Genomic DNA, 16,653 nt, shown 5'->3' on the forward strand with positions numbered 1-16,653 from the left:
TCTCCAATCCCACCCTCAGGTGGTGATGTTAAATACCCCAGGCCTGCTCCCCCCAGTCCACTGTTATTTTCATATTTTTGGGCTCTAGGGCAATGAATGTGTCCTTGAATTTCCTTTCAGAGGGAATTGTTTTGGCTAAAGATGCTGGGAACAGAGGTTTTGGTGTTTTTATACTACACCAAAGTTACAGATACTTGAAGGGTGAAAACTAGAAACTCTTAGGCATCATCAGCACCAGGATCAGCCCAGGCTGGAGGCATTCCCACCTGGAATTGGACAGGGATTGTGTCCCTGCTCCAGGTTTTGCCTCTCTGAGCTCAGAGGTGCTGGCTTGTCTGAGCACACTGTCCCCAACCCCATCCTGCCACAGAGCAGGGGACAAGGACCCATCTGCACATCCTCATCACAATCCCTCCTGTCCTTCCCCCCTGCTCCTCCCAGCACCCTCATCTGCAATTTTCCCGTGTTTCTGCTGTGCCTCCCCAGCCCATAAATCACATCAGCGAGGAAGGCAAGCTGGGCTGACAGAAGACATCAGCAATAAGTCAGACAAGAGAAGAGATACCATGGCAGCAGCAAACAGGCGAGGGCTGTAATAATAGCATCTCTTTTATTTATCGTGCCATCGCCAAGTTCTCGCTGTCTGTGTCTCAGTGCTCAGTGCCAGGGGACAGGAGGGACAGCTGAAGGTAATCAGAGCTGACCTGAGCTGTTGAGGAGAGCTTCGGCGAAAGACAACGAGGAAAGAACCCAAAATAGTCTCACTAATACAGTTCTGCCTTGTTTTTCTGAAATCTTCCAGGGGAGGAACGGCTCTGATGGGTCTGTCCCTCCTTTTGGGATTAAGCTCTGGGATATTTGGGTTCCCTGTTACAGCTGGTGTTGGCATTGGGTTCAAAAGGGTGTGGAATGTCACCACTGTCACCAGGAGTGCCTGGAACTGGTTTTTCCTGGGAAAAAATGACTCCCAAACCGCCATGGGATAACAACCAAACTCCTCAGGCTCCCAAATCTTCCTGGAAGGACACACCATGTGTTGACCTGGACCTGCTCATCCTACCCACTGCCCTTCCCCAGGCTGTGCTGCTGTTTGGCACTGGGCAAAGTGGGACAGGACCTTCTAAATATAGAGCTTTCCCAATGGCTGCGAGGGGGGAAAAATATCCTGGATCCATTTATCTTTGCAAGGGAGCACCGTGGGGATTTCATAATTAAACTGTGCACATCCAGTTGCTATGGAGCTTTTCCCAGAGCCTGTATCCATCAGCCAGAGGAAAATGGGTCAGTGTAGCTCTCTGCAGTCACCAGGTCCCAAATCTGGTTCCTCCCTTGCAGAACAGGCTCTGAGCTCGTGGGTTTGGTGGAGATGACCTTGGTTTGCACCAGCAGCCGGGTGATGCTGAGCCAGGACCTCACAGAGCCATTTTGTAGCTCCCATGCTCTCATCTGAACCATGGCCAGGCTCTTGGAAGTCTCCACCAGGTCACAGCAATGGCCTTGCAAGGACCCGTTGGAAAATCTGGTTTAATTTTTCATTCCTCCAGCAGAAACAGTCCCAACTTTAAAAAAATAAATAGAAAAAAAAAACCCAGCCTTGCTGAAGAGCCCAGAGCAGGTTGCTGTTTGTGTCTTTCCTTTTCCAGCCATGAAATTCCAATTTTAGCCAGGGATGTTCTTCCTGCAGGTTGCCTATCCCTACTTATCTTGATTTTCCACAAAAAGCAGTCAGGAGCTCTGCCCCCCTGAGTGATTCTTTGGGACACCTGGCACAACAAATAAACCATCCCCAAACCACTGCCCTCAAACTGCTTCGGGAAATAAATTTCGTGCATTTCTTGGTCACCTTTGCTGAGTTTTATGCAAAAGGTCAGAGCAGCTGCGTCCTCCCTGGATGCCAAAGAGGAAAAGCCAGCTGTCCTCAAGGTGGGCTTGACCTTATCAGATGGAGGCAATGGAGGAAAACACATTAAAAAGAAAATTTGCTGGTGAAATTAGGCAGCTGAGCCTGGGATGGTGACAATTCCAGCGTGGGACGTGGGCTGGAGCAGCTTCTCCCCCGGGAAGCAGCAGGATTTGGGAAGCAGTGGGAGTGTGAATAGATCATGGATTTAATTATAATCTCCCAGCCCACCGTTTGGAGCAGCCAGAGGGAGAGGTTATTATTATTAGTATTACTCACTTGCGAGAACTTTGGGATCTTCTCACTTTTAATCAAACTGCCGGAGATGATTTGTGCTTTGCTGCTTGGAAAAGATGAGGCAAGCTGAGTGACAAGGGGACAATCTTCTCCTCCTGGTCACCACCAAGGGCTGCAGATGGGATCAGGGTGGGGTGGGAAGGATTTTTCCCATTATCCCAGACTGGTTTGTGTTGGAAAAAATCTCAAGGACCATCCCATTCCACCCTGGGCAGGGACATCCCCTGGGATTTTCCCTGGTGGCACCAGAAAATCCCTGATTTTATGTTGTGTGCAGAAGGAAGCCACCGAGGGATTTCTTACCTCACCAACACCCAAAGCTCCTGGCCGAGGTGGTAATTTATCAGCCTCGTTATGCCATCAAAACTAATTGCCTCAAAACACAACAAAGGCCTCTCCCGGCGTGTTAACAGCGAGGGAAAAGGGCTGTAAAAATAACGATGGAGGGTTTTATGGGGAAGACTTCTGCGGGGAAGGGTTGATGGCTGTGAACATCCAGAGGCCAGGAGTGCTCAGCTCGGGGTGGGAAAATGTCAGGCGGCTCGAAAATCCTGGGAATCTGGTGGTGAACAGGGCAGAGGGAAATCCCACAGTTCCAACAAAAAAAAACCCCAAATAATTCCCAGACCTCTGGACTGAGGCAGGGTCTCACCCCTTTCTGAGCCAAATGCAAAGCCCTTTAATGAGGTTAATTAACACACAGAGGTGTCCCACAGCCTCAGGCACATCAGCCTGGCCAGCAGTGCACTGGCAATTAGAGCAGCACCAGCAATTAATTGCTCGCTGTCTGTCTTGGGCTTGCTGCTGGTTTTCCACTCTCTTCCCAAAAAGGGATGCAGACCCCACACACCCTTGGATGGAGCTGGAAAAAAGGAAAAAAGCTGCTCAGAGTTAGATTAGGAGAGCTATCAAAGCTTTGGTGTACCCAAGGCACAGCTGAACTGCGGGGAAAGAGCAAATCGCCTAATTTTGGTGTAAAAAACCTAATACCACAACAGAAAAAAAAAATTAAAAAAGCTCATTCTTTGATATTTCCAAACAAAAGGGTGGTCCCAGAGGTGAGCTCCAGCCCTGCCAGAGAGAGAGGAAAAGCATATTGTGCATTTCTGAGATTTTTCCAGTGCTGCTCTGTGCTCCCGCCGTTGTACCTTGTACGTTTATTTATCCGCGGGTGACTTAATGAGATGTTCTCTTGTCTCCAGCGGCAGCCAGATGAATCAGCACTCTCTGTACACATGCAAGGGCTCTGCTCAGGACCAGCTCCTCGGAAACTCACCTTCCCAGCCTTCCCAAAAATCCCTGCCAGGGGAGGGGGGCTGTGTTTGCCCTGACCCAAAGCTCCCAGGGCTGCGGTTTTTGGTGTCCTTTTGGTAACACAGCCACAGAGGTTAAAGGCAGCTCTTTAAGGGGTGAAGAAATCCCTGGGAATGATCACAGCCCAGGAATTGTCACATCCCCAGGAATGGTCACATCCCCAGGAGTGATGGGCTCACTCAGGGAGCATCAGTGGAGTTAGTCCTGCCTCTCCCTCTCTCCCTCTCCTCGCCATAAATCACCTTTTATGGGGCCTGTGCTGCTGCAGCTGCAGAATTCTTGGAAGAATTCCCGAATTTTGAGGCAGAATTCCTGGAATTCCCAGAATTTGGGGTGGAAATCTCGGGAGAATTCCCAGAATCCGAGCCAGAGAAAGCTGATGAAAAGGATTTTTGTGATGAACTGGTTTTTCCCTGCCTTTCCATGCCCCCCAGTCCTCCAGGCCACCCCAAATCCCACAGAATTTCTGTCACCTTTCAGCCCAAGCCAGGTTGGCTCTGAGATGGCTGTGGCCACAGCTGTGCCAGAGCAGCTGCTGCAAAGAAACCCTGATTTATACATCGATTTTTGCTGATTTTTCCAGCAGCAGAACCCACCCCTGGCTGTTTTACACCCCAAACCCACTCGGCCATGCTCAAAGCAACACAAGACCGAATTCCAAAATTTTACACAATTTTTTTTTTTCCCCCTCCCAGCGTCTGGCTTCATTTCCCATCAATGTTTTCACCCAGCGTTGCCAACATCACATTATGAAGCAAACGCGTGGCTGTGGCAGCCAGATGTCTGCATTCCAGCGCTTTCATTTGCAACCAGCAACTCCTCCTGGCTTGGGAGAAGTGCTGCCCACCCTGCTGGAGCAGCGGGATGGGGATGTGGAAAATGAGGTTTACTTCCTTGTTAGGATTTAACAGTTTAATCAGAGGCAATAGGGGAGAGAGAGAAGCAAAAGTGGGTGCTTGGCATTTAGCTAAAATGGACAGAGACACTCTTTGCATGCTTTTTAGCTTGATACATATTTATAAAAAATTATGCATATTCAAAATTTTTTTCAGACTAGTCTGCTATGTTTTAGGAACTGCTTAGCTTAGTTTTACTTTGGATATTCTTCTTCAGAGCATGCTCAGTTTTCTATAATTGATTTTGTTATTACTCTTAGGTTGTAGTTTCTGCAGACGACAGGTGCTGATAGTTGGAATGTCAGTGGCAGGGTTGGTGGGATGTTATTTAGTTCAAGCAGGCAGTTTAAGCATTTTAACAAAATTATAACAGCTATTTCATCACTACTCTTGAGTTCAGCTAGCAACAGAAAGAAAGGCATTAGTCATTATTACACAGATACTTCTTTTCACAGCAAGGCTACCTTTGTAAAAAGAATCTAAATGATACCCATAGTATTCATTGTAATATTTGCAAAAAGCCAATATTATGATATTTTTCACATGGAGAGCAGAGCAGGTGCTGATGCCCAGGGGAGGATGCAGGGCCAGGCCATTCCTCCCAGCTCTCTCCCTCTTCCACTCAGGATTTTTCCCCAGCAGATGGGAGTGGGCTGCAGCATTATCTGATTGCCACCTATTCCTGGCAGTCTCACAGTCTCCTGCTCCAGCAGGGCAGGGAGCCATTTGTGGGGGGTTGGAGTTGAGTGGGATGTTGTTATCAGGCGCTTCTCCTTCAGCTCCAGGATTATGCAAGAGAGTGTCCGAGCTGCAGGGTGGGCTTTGGGGTCTGTCCTGTGGGCTTTGGGGTTTGTCCTGTGGGGTTTGGGGTTTGTCCTGTGGGGTTTGGGGTCTGTCCTGTGGGGTTTGGGGTCTGTCCTGCTGGGGGACAGGGAGAGCTGTCCAGCAGTGGCTGGAGGTGATGCCTTAAGGATTTTTAGCTTAGTTTTTTGTGTATTTGTAGTTTGGGTGTGTAGCTCTAGGCTCCATAGAAAGTGCTAAATTCCTCTGTTCCCAGCATTTTAGACTAAACATTTGCTTGACTGGAAAATCCAAGGACACTTTGCTGCCTCAGAGCCCCAAAATATGTAACCAATAGTGAATTAGGGGAGCAAACTTGGGGTGATTGACATCATCACCTGAAGGTGTAATTGGATAATTAAGTCCATTTATGTTAATAAGACACAACTCATAAAATGTGAAAAACTCGTGACTCGCTGTCCATTTTGGGTGTAGCCTCTCCAGCAGGCTCTGCCTGCCCTAAATGTACCTAAAGGCCTTTAATAAATTAAACTGCTTTTTATTCTCCTACCTTTGTCTAGCCTTTGTTTCAGGCTAGCCCTGTTTAGGCATCAGTGGCACGTGGTGACCTTTCTGAAGGTGGAGGTGACAAACCACCCTGCTCCTGGCTCCTCGTTCAAGCCCAGCTTGGTGCTCCTCCAAAAGCAGTTGGACAAAGTATTTTTGCACCCTCGCTTTCCATGAGCAATGGTGGATTAGCAAGGAAAACTTGGCTCTTCTTGCTGCCCACTGAATTCTCCTTACAGCCTTCCTCAATAACCCTGCTGCAGAATTAAACATCTGATTTTAGATTCCCAAAATAACAGCAGTGCACCCTCCAGCACAGGAGTGGATTCAATAGCTGTGAGGTTTTCCCTGCCTTTGCACAGCTCTGGGTGTTTCCCCAATTCCCAAATCCTGCTGTTGGGATTGTGTATGGAATTTCCTACACATCCCTGGAAGAGTCATCAGAGCAAACTTCTCCCTCCACCTGGACTCACTGCCGTTATTGCTTCCACAGCAGGGACAACCTGATTTATTGGAGCTTTTCTTATTTCCCAGTGGTTTCCCCAGTGCTGTGTGTGGAGGGAAGATGAACTGTCTCATTATTGCCCTGCTCTCTGATCACGTCCCATCTCCAGTGGCTCTGTGGTGACAGTGACACCTCAGTGTTTGGGCTCGTTCTGATCCACAGATAAACACAAAAAGAGGGGAAAGAGGGAGGGGTAGAAGTGCAAGTGTGAGTTTAACTCAGAAACCCTTTGTCCTGGCTTTTTGCTGGAGCTCAGCACGTGTAAAAGTGACTCTGCTCGTCTCTGGGGTGTCACTGGACATGATGTCTGATATCTGCTTGCGGGTGGGAAATTTGGGAATTTCCAAAAGGCATCTGTGACCTCCCAGCTGTGCCTGTGAGGGGCTGCATGCCCAGAATGAGGGGAGATGGATTTCCCAAAGTGAGGGGAGATGGATTTCTCTTTGCTGCTCAGAGCATCCACCCCAAGACATCCTGAGCAGGGCCAGCACCGGCTTGTAAACCTTCAGGAGTTTTATTCCAGTTCGTAAAAGAAAAATGGGATTTTTTATCCCTCCACATAGCACAGCAACTCACATAAAGCAGGGAAAACCCCCTGGAAGTTGAAGGGTGCTCACAGAAAGGTTACAGGGCCTCTGTCATCTGCCTTAAATGTGATATGTAGGGCAAAAGCTCCACAGAAACTCGTGGAGCATTTGATGATATAAAAAGCAAAGGGATAGCATGACCAGCTGCTCTGTGAGAGACTCTGGATTCATCAGTGAACAACAGAGACACCGAATGATTTAACTTATTAGATACTGCAAGACGACAGAGATTAATTTCAGCACTTCATTAGAATACCTCTCATCTTCCCCTTCATCACTATTTTCCTTCCCTTCCCTTCCCTGCTTTGTCCACATGTGTTTCCAGGGAGCATCCTTCAGGGAGAGAGGGAGGTGTGAGATATGCCAATGTTTATTTTAACAGCTCCTTTTTTAGGGCTCTGCTGTGAACATTCTCCTCCTGTTGAACGGGCTTGTTGCTATGGGATAAAGAGCTCCCAGTTCTGTACTTTTTCTCCCCTCCTCTCACACTCAGCTCCTCGCTGAAGGACATCTTTGGGTGTGTTCCCATGGAGTGTCCCTCCTTACCTCTGTTAGTGATTCCAGGGAATTAATGACCACCACATGGATGGATTTTCTGCAGCATCTGGGCTGAAGGACAGGTTGGACAGGGCTTGGAGCAGCCTGGGCTAGGGAAGGTCTCCAGGGTGGAAGTGGTGCCTGAACAGGTTTGCCTGAAACAGAGGCTGGATAAAGTTAGGAGAATAAAAAGCAGTTTTATTTATTGAAGCCCTTCAAGGTATGTTTGGGGCAGACAGAGCTTACTCGAGAGGCTACACCCAAAATAGACAACAAGTCATGAGTTCTTTCATACTTTATAAGTTCTGTCTATTAACATATTGGACCTTAATCCTCCAATTACACCTTCAGGTGATGATGTCAATTACCCCAAGTTTGCTCCCCCCAGTCCACTGTTTTTCACATATTTTGGGGCTCTGAGGCAGCAAAGTGTCCTTGGATTTTCCAACTGAGAGGAATTGTTTTGTCTAAAATGCTGGGAACAGCAGCTTGAGCACCCTGTATGGAGTCCAGAGCCACACACAAAAGCTAGAGATACACAAAAAATATAGAAGCTAAAAATCCTAAGGCATCAGAAGGAGATGAGCTCTAAGATTCCTTCCAACGCAAACCAGTCTGGGATTCCTTGAAACCAAACCGTGCAGAGCCCCAGCACTTCCTGCAGAGCTCCAGGTGGGTGTTTGACCTGACAGAGCTGCCACCACCCCTCCCTGCCTCCCCACCCCAGCAGCCACCCAAAAACCACCCCAACAGATGGCAACCCTGCCAGCAACATTCCGCTTATTATTCCATCCTCCAACTGTGTGTTGAATTTCAGCTGAATTTCAGTGGACTGCCAGGCCTGGTGGCCTCTTGCCAGCAGCATCCTCTGCTTCCAGCAGAGCATTTCAGCTCCTCACAGTCCATTAGCCACCATCACCCTCCAGGACAAATTTCCTGCTGACCCTTCTCTGCCAGCCCTGCTGCACCAGAGCTCGTCGCCCTTCCGCAGGTTTTCTCCCATCTGCTGGGCTATTTTTACACCAAGAGCTGGGATATTTCACAGCTCTTGATCCCAGCTTTGGGCTCCTGGCCGGGATTGGGCAGAGCTGAGCCCGGGAAGGAGTGGGGATGGGAACATCTGGCTGTGGGAGGAGCAGGATGGGAACATCTGGAGCAGCAGAGCAGTGGTGGTTCGTTGGCATTAGGGTAATGTGGTAACGATGGTTGGTAATTAAGTGGCTGGCAGCGTTTTTCCTGGGATAAAAAACCTGGTTTATTGAGTTTTCCAGAGGAAGTGTTATGGCTGGAGTCTGGGCATGGTGCCCTGCTTGTTTATAGCACTTTAACCTCTTCTGCAGAGAGGGCTGTGCTGGGAATACAGCAAACACCTGGGGACACCTCCAAATACACCCCAAACACCTCCAAACACCTGGGAACACCTCCAAACACACCCCCAACACCCCAAACACCTCCAAACACATCCCAAATGCATCCCAAACACCTCCAAACACACCTCAAACACATCCCAAACACCTGGAAACACCTCCAAATACACCCCAAACACCTCCAAACACAACCCAAACACACCAAACATCTCCAAACACATCCCAAATGCATCTCTCACGCCTCCAAACACACCCCAAACACACCTCCAAACACCTGGAAACACCTCCAAACACCCCAAACACCCCAAGCACACCAAACACCTCCAAACACATCCCCAACACACCCCAAACCCCGGCACCTGGGCCATGTCACAGACTGGGGGATGCTCTACAGGAATTCAGGATCTGACCTGAGTTTGGGGTGAGTTAAACCCCTGAGGGTTTGGCTGCTGCCTGTCTGCTGCATCCCTCCTTCAGATGTGATGGGAACGTGGCCATCCCTTCCAAAAAGGCTCAGGAATCACATCTGAGAGGTTTCCAGCACATCCCTTAATCCCTCTCCAGGTCAGCAGAGCCACTGCTGCTCCCCTCCTCTGCAGATTTTCAGAAGAAATCACCTCTGGGCTTGTCAAGTGGCCACTCACCTCTCCAATTTTTTGGCCACCACTGCAAATCTGGCCATGGACCCATCTGTGCTTCATGGAGAGCTCCATTCTCCTCCTGTTTTGTATCTGCAGCTGCACTCCTCCAGCTCCCACCTTGACTATAATCCATGCCCATCTGGCTTTTATTTATTCCTGATGGTCCTGGTCCTGCAATATGCTGGAGCAGGGGGTCTCAGGAGCTGTCAGCTGCCAGGAGCACATCCAAGGTAAATTAATATAAAGAGAGATGTGTACATTTGTTTTTACAGTGCTGTGAAAGCGGAGTTATTAGGAAATCAGCCTCTAATTGCCCTCCTAATGATTCTAACTCCTCTGCACTCGTTCAGAGTCATCTCCATTGTATCAGGTATGAGAAGAGCAGCCTCATTGACATGCTTTATGACTTTATTAAAACCCAGGATTTTATATTAATAACGATCAGCTCCTCAGCTATATTTCCCCAGTGAAGGAAGAGTGTGTATTGGTGTGGGTCCAAGGCAATTTGTAAACACAAAGTATTAAAAGGCTCAACAGTTCTAAAAAGTTTTAATTGGAAACTCAACAAATTGCTTCGCAAGTTCTCAACGCTTCAATATGGAGCTCTCCGATAATGAGGAGCTAATTAAGGGGCCAGGATTCAGTTTTTTATGATAACTGTCTCCATATGGGCTCAGCACTCGGTGCTTGCAGAACTAATGAAGGTCAGGGAAGTAACAGCAAAGGAAGAAAGGGAAATTTTTAGCTCTCAGAGTTGTGATGATGCTAAGCAACAGCCAGGGTTTGTGCCTGGCTTCTGGGCCAGGTGCTGAGTGAGCTTCATTTAATTCCTGGGACAGGCTGGGGGAGTGTTCCTGCAGCTCTGAGCTGCATTTACAGCCCAGGGCTGGGCAGGATCTCCTGGGATGGGCTGAGGGCTCCAGGGAAGGGGGTTTGGATCAGAGCCATGGTTTGGGAAAGAGCAGGAATGAGAGCAAATCCCATCAGGTTTCCCCTTCACCCCAAGGTGTGACCCAGCTGGAGGGCACTGGTCCCTCTGACAGCAATGGGGTGACAGGAAATTAAATCATGGAATGGTTTGGGGTGGAAGGGACCCCAAAGTTCATCCAGTCCCACTCCCTGCCATGAGCAGGGAAACCTTCCACTGTCCCAGGTTTCTCCAAGCTCTGTCCAGCCTGGCCTTGGACACTTCAGGGATCCAGGGACAGCCACAGCTCCTCTGGGCAATCTGTACCAGGGCCTCCCCACCCTCACAGGGAAGGATTTCTCCCCAATATCTCATGTAAATCTCCCCTTTTTCAGTTTACAGCCATTCCCCTTGCCCCATGCTGATGTAAAAATTCCCATTTCATCCAACGTGCCCCAGCTATGGAGCTGGGACTGGGCTAGTGAGCAGACCCTGGGATCCCAAATCCCTGGAGCAGAGCTTCCCACTGAACACCTTGGCAAATTTTAACAACACACAAACACACACTGAACTATGGTCAGATGTTCCTCCGAAGCAGCTCACTGACTCCCAGCACTAAATTTGGACCAACAAGCCTCGTGCATCAAATAATTAAGTCATAGGCTATAGAAAGCAATCCTCTGGGACGTTCTTGTCTTTGAGTGGCTCATCCACTTCCAATCCAATCCATACCACTAAGTGCACGGCCATATGGCATCCATTTATAGAATATTGCACTACAGGCAGATAGGACAAAGGTACACCCCTCAAAGCACTTCTCCCATCTCATTAACTTTGGGTACATGTTACACACGAGCTGCTCCGTCCCCGTTGCCTTCAAGGACATTCTGTGCTGCCGAGCCTTTGTCTTAAATGAGTTGCACTCGGAAAATTAGAATCTAAATGTGGCCGTGCCCTAAAGCAAACAGCATTATTTTGCCTTTCTGTAATTCGATTTATTTTTGCGGATCGATGTTTTGAAGCAGGCGTGTTCTTTTGTCCTCAGCTGGTGTCTAATGCCCACCCTGGCTGTGGGGAGCTTGGCACAGGGTGGTGTTGGGGTGCCAGGGTGGGTTGTGCAGGGTTCAGGGGTGCCCTGCCGTGTGCTGTGCTCTGCCTCAAACCTCTCCCCAAAACCAGCCACTTGGGCTGGGATAAACTCAGTGAACACCTGCAGAGGTTTTGGAGAGGAGCCATCAGGTGCTTGGGGCCATCAGAACATCCCCACAGACAGAGGACACAAAGCCTGGCTGCTGGGACAATAAACCACACCAAAGAGCAATGTGGCACAGGCAGGATTGACACAACTTCTCCACCCTGAAACCCTCGAGGAGCTGGGCAGGAGCAGCTCCAGCAAAGCTCAGCTCTGGTGTCAGCACCAGCCTCTGTCCCATTGATTGCACCATCCCTGGGTCCAGCCCTACAAACAGCTTGCTGCCCCTAAATGAGTTTGCACTGAAGAAATACATTAATTAAATAGAAACGACTGCAGGTGCCTCCCTGCTTTTTGGCTTAACGGATTCCTCCCGCGCATCGAGGATCAATACTGCTGCCAATTACACTGTGGGTCTCCAGCCCTCCTTTTCGAGCTTCTTGGAGGGAAAACCACTGCTCAATAGCAAAGTTCTCCACCAGCCTGGCGCTCCAGAGTGCTGGAATTACAGAGTGCAGCAGAGGAATGAGTCCTCAGAGAGCTGTCCCCATTCTGCATCCAGCCAAGGCTTCGGGGAGAGCAGCACTGCTGACACAGGGCAGCCTCTGAGCCCTGTGGAGCTGCCTGCAACATCTTCATGGGGAGGATTGGGCACTGCCTGTGGTTTAATCCAGCTCTGAGAAACCACATTTCACCTCTTTTTTCCCCCCTTTCCCTATTCCTGTTGAAGAGCCCAGCAGGGAAGTGCTGCAAAGGCCGAGAGGTTGGAATCCATGTATGCAGTTTGCAGCAAACACCAATTGCTGATGTTCAATTTCCTGACCCTGGTGATCCGTGCTCCTTCCCAGGATGCTTAAAACATCCATCTGCTGAGCCTCATTAGGCCACTTGGCTGAAAAATTGTCATCCCTGGTGGGCTAAACATGGACATTTCTGTGGGGGGAGAGGAAATGAAGGTCTGATGCCACCCCAGTGAGCTCTTTGCAGCTTGCCCAGAGACCAGTGCCCCAGAGATTCAGCTCAGGAGGCTCCTGCATGGGTAGGAAAGCTGCTGTCCCTTCACCTGGAGCTGCTTGGAGTGGGAATTGCTAAATATTGTTCTTCTAGGGGTGCAGGGAAGAGATGGGACAGCATATCTCACAGCAGAGAGAGAGAGGAGCCCAAATGTCACAGCAGAGAGAGATGAGACCCCAAATCTCACACCAGAGAGAAATAAGACCCCAAATCTCACACCAGAGGGAGATAAGACCCCAAATCTCACACTGGAAGGAGATGAGCATCCAACAACCCTGTGAGGGCCCTGCTTTGGCCAGACCAGGAGGGCTGATTATGCTGGATGCCCAGACTCCAGCAATGACAATCACTTTTACAAGTTAAAAAAAGGAGATTTTTACCTGCTCAAGGCTGTAGCAAACTCAGGACAGGGAGCACTCCAAGCTTCCAAGGAGGAATGGGATCCAGTGGCACTCAGCAGCCCAAAGCAGTGTCTCCAGCTCCAATTAAGGTGACAGATGATGAGGTTTCCTCCTGTTGTGGCACCAGACACTGTCAGCCCCTGGGGAGGTGGCCACATCCCTGCCCACAGCAGGACCAGGATTTTATCTCCTTGAAGCACTGCCTGCTCCAGGGGCAAACGGGAAGGGAATCCCTGCAGAGCAGAGAGCCAACCCTCCATCCTCCCAGCCCCAGCTCCACATCAGGAAATATTCCCTGGAAGGAAACTCGGGATGGCTGCTCAGCATTCACCCAAAAAAACCCCACAAAAATTCCTCTTCTCCCTCCCCTGCACTCGCTCACTCACACAGAGAAGACAACAAACAAAGCAGGGAAGTCTCCTAATAGTTTTATTGTTCCTTAGATAACTGTGGATAGTACAAAGTTTTCCTCTTAAAAAAAATTAATTACCTTCACACTTCCATAAACAAAGCTTCCCATGGGAATCTGCTGCCACAGAATCTCCACGGAAGCGATTTCCAACCACCATAATGCTATGTAGATAGTATAACAGTAAGAGAATATTCTTGTAATTATCAACATGAAATTGGTTACCTGTGTATAAGGGTGAACACTGATCCTTTTTATTTTTTTTTTTGTCTTTTTAGAAACGGAAAAAAACCATCATTTATTAAATCCAAACTACATCATTGCATTTACAACATTCATTGCATAAACTGGACATACAAAGTTTTGCCACCTCTGGTAAATAACAGACATACATTATACAATATATTTGCTGAATACATAAGTTCAAACAATATGGGTACAACAACTTGTTCATAATACATACTTAAACCATCGTGTTTAATAAGTTACTAAGACACAGATCCATGAGCTACTTCGGGGTCTCAGCACAGTTAATCTAAGTGACAAGAACACAGTTGAGAGAGACAGTAGCTGCGATGGAAGGCGAAGAAAACTAACCTGTGGTAGGTCTTGTTGAGACAGCCAGAGCTCCTCACGGGTCAGCTTTTCCTGCTTCAAAATCCACCTCCCACGTCCATCACAGCTGCCCTGGCGCCGAGGGAATGTCCATGCAACCCACACACGAGGAGAGCCAGGCTCCCGAGGGGAAACTTCCAACAGTCATTGCCTTGCTGCTTGAGGATGTACTCTAGGTTTGCTATCGGAACAGAAACAAAACAAAACCCCAAACTTGAAGTGGTTCTTGGAGTGTGCAGTTCCAGCTGCAAGTACATGGTTGCTCGTGAGTCTATGACGCAGGGCCAGACTTCTAGAAATGTAGAGGTAATGCTGATCTGTCAGGTTGATGCTGAATAATCCTCCATGACGTTGGTCTTAATTTTGGCAGCTGTTTATATATTCACTTATTTAAAGTATGTTTTCTTATTAGCATGTTTTTAAAATCAGTTTCTCCCTTTTTTTTCCTTTTTATTTCATTTATTTAATTTTTTTTTTAAATTTTAATTTTTATGTATATTTTTCCTCCCCCCCCCCTAAACCCAGTTTCCAACCCAAGGCCGGGCTACAACTCATCGGAGCGGATGACGTGGAAGAGGGTGACGTTGTACAGGATCTGGTGCCCGTTGTTCCAGGCGTACAGAGCCCGATCCTTGGGGTTGTAGTCCAACATGGAGATGTGGGAATACTTATTCTGGAAGGGGATGTCGATGTACTCGTAGGTGGAGGCGTTGGTCTGGTAGGCGTAGTGCACCTTGGTGCCACCCGAGTAGCCATTGGTGACGTACAGCGTGCCGCAGATGATGAAGGCTTCGCCGGCGCTGCGCTTGGGGTAGCTGGTGTTCCAGGTCTGCAGGCTCTGCAGCGTGTTGGGGTCCAGCTTGCTGATGACGATGTTGCCGGCGTTCTGGTTGGTGGCGTAGACAGCCCAGAGGCCGTTCTCGTCCACCATGAGGTCGATGTCCGAGTGGCCGCCCCAGGCGTAGTGGTACATGTTGTTGTAGCCGGCGTAGTCCAGGCTGCGCGTCTTGAGGATGGTCTCCGTTTTCAAGTCGAACCTGATGATGATGTGGCTTTGGTATTTGTTGAAGTAGATGGAGCCGTTGTAGACCACTTGGCCGGTGCCCGACCAGGGGTGGGGGAGGCGGTGGGAGGTGAAGTTGTCGGTGTTCATGAAGTCCGCCATGGATTTGTACTCGCGGACGAAGCGGTTGTTGTGGTAGCTGTCCATGTACCACACCTGGGAGGGGAGAGAGGGGCAATCAATGGGTAACTCAACTGTTGAGAGGCAGAATATGTGATTTTTAAAACCTAGAATATGTGATTTTAAAAACCTAGAGATCCGCCATGGATTTGTACTCGCGGACGAAGCGGTTGTTGTGGTAGCTGTCCATGTACCACACCTGGGGGGGGAGAGAGGGGCAATCAATGGGTAACTCAACTGTTGAGAGGCAGAATATGTGAGTTCTAAAACCTAGGAAAACAGGATTGCCTTAATCTTCTCAAGATAAGAGGGGCAAAAAAATCCATTTGAAGCCAGCACAGAAATTGCTGAATCATCCCATGAAGGACCACGTGTGCTCCAGAGAGAAAGGTGAAAAGTGCATTGTGATGAAGACTTTTGGGGCCTTCAGCTGGGAGGTTATTTTGGGGGTCTTGAGAAAGGAGTGGTCAAATAGATAACCCAAGTTATTAGATAAGGAAGAATAAGTTAATCCTAAAAAGCCAGAAAAACAGGATTCCCTTAATCTTATCAAGATAAAAGGGACAAAAGAATTAATATGAAGCCAAGCACAAGAAATCGCTGAATAATATTAATGACTTACGGGAAATAATTTGTATAACCACTCCTATCCTGGGGAATGTGATGAATATTCATGAATTTTACCTATAACACTGTGTCTTTGGAAGTACTGAGGTGTGTGTTTGGAGGAGTGAATCCCCCACACCACACCCCAGATAAAGCAAATACCCACTTCTCTGACTTTGTCTCTGATATGTCTCTGGGCCTGTTGGGGTGAATCATGGGGAGACAGGAGCACAGGGGGGTTAGGTTAGGAGACACCCCAAAAACCAGGCTGGGAGAGCAATCCGCAGCCAGGAAGGGTGGAATTGTCATAAAACGGTTTGGAAGGGAGCTGAAAACTCATCCATCCCACCCCTGCCAGGGATACTTTCCACCAGACCAGCTTGCTCCAAATCCCATCCAATCTGGCCTTGGATGCAGCCAACATCTGCCACCTACACCCAGAAATAACCCCAATTTCTGGGACCCCTGAACCAGCCACGAAATCAAGCTTTCCCTGGGGGGTAACCTGGTTTAAGTGACCCCCTGGGAAAGCTTTGTGAGTGACACCACCCTTCCTGAGGGCAATTAGCAGCTTTTCCCTGGCTAAACCCAGTGCTCTCTGAGCTGCTGCTCTTGCTTCCCGCGGCAGCACTCAGTAAATTACAGCAGCTGCTGTGCACAACTCCATTAATTTGGAATGCAGGAGCGAGGGAAGCAATCACTCATTGTCAGGCAAATTCAGGCAAAAAGTCCATATTGGTTTAAAAATCACACTCTGCTGCATCAAAAGCTTAAAGCGAGGCTGCTGAAATATAAGAGCTGAAGACGTCTAAATCTTGCTCTGGGTAGATTGGGGAGAGATTTTAGATCATCATTTAAGTGCCAGTTCACTGGGGACACTGTCTAGACTCCTTAAAAAAAAAAAAAAAAAAAAAAAAAGGCTTTTGTTATATGAA

At 48.5% G+C, this 16,653-nt stretch overlaps 1 protein-coding gene across 2 annotated transcripts in view; it reads right to left on the bottom strand.

Annotated features, from left to right (window-relative positions):
• Positions 1 to 13,317: 13,317 nt before the first annotated feature.
• OLFM1 (olfactomedin 1) overlaps positions 13,318 to 16,653 on the bottom strand; it is a 31,730-nt gene continuing 28,394 nt past the window's right edge. For both annotated transcript variants that reach the window (XM_085076860.1, XM_085076859.1), the window contains exon 6: positions 13,318 to 15,148. In XM_085076860.1, coding sequence (XP_084932986.1) covers positions 14,474 to 15,148 — 675 coding nt within the window. In that variant the 3' untranslated portion in view covers positions 13,318 to 14,473. The remainder of the gene's footprint in view (positions 15,149 to 16,653) is intronic.

Source organism: Lichenostomus cassidix, chromosome 17, assembly GCF_008360975.1.
Source record: "Lichenostomus cassidix isolate B80296 chromosome 17, HeHo_3.0, whole genome shotgun sequence".
In the NCBI taxonomy this organism is placed as follows: Eukaryota; Metazoa; Chordata; class Aves; order Passeriformes; family Meliphagidae; genus Lichenostomus; species Lichenostomus cassidix.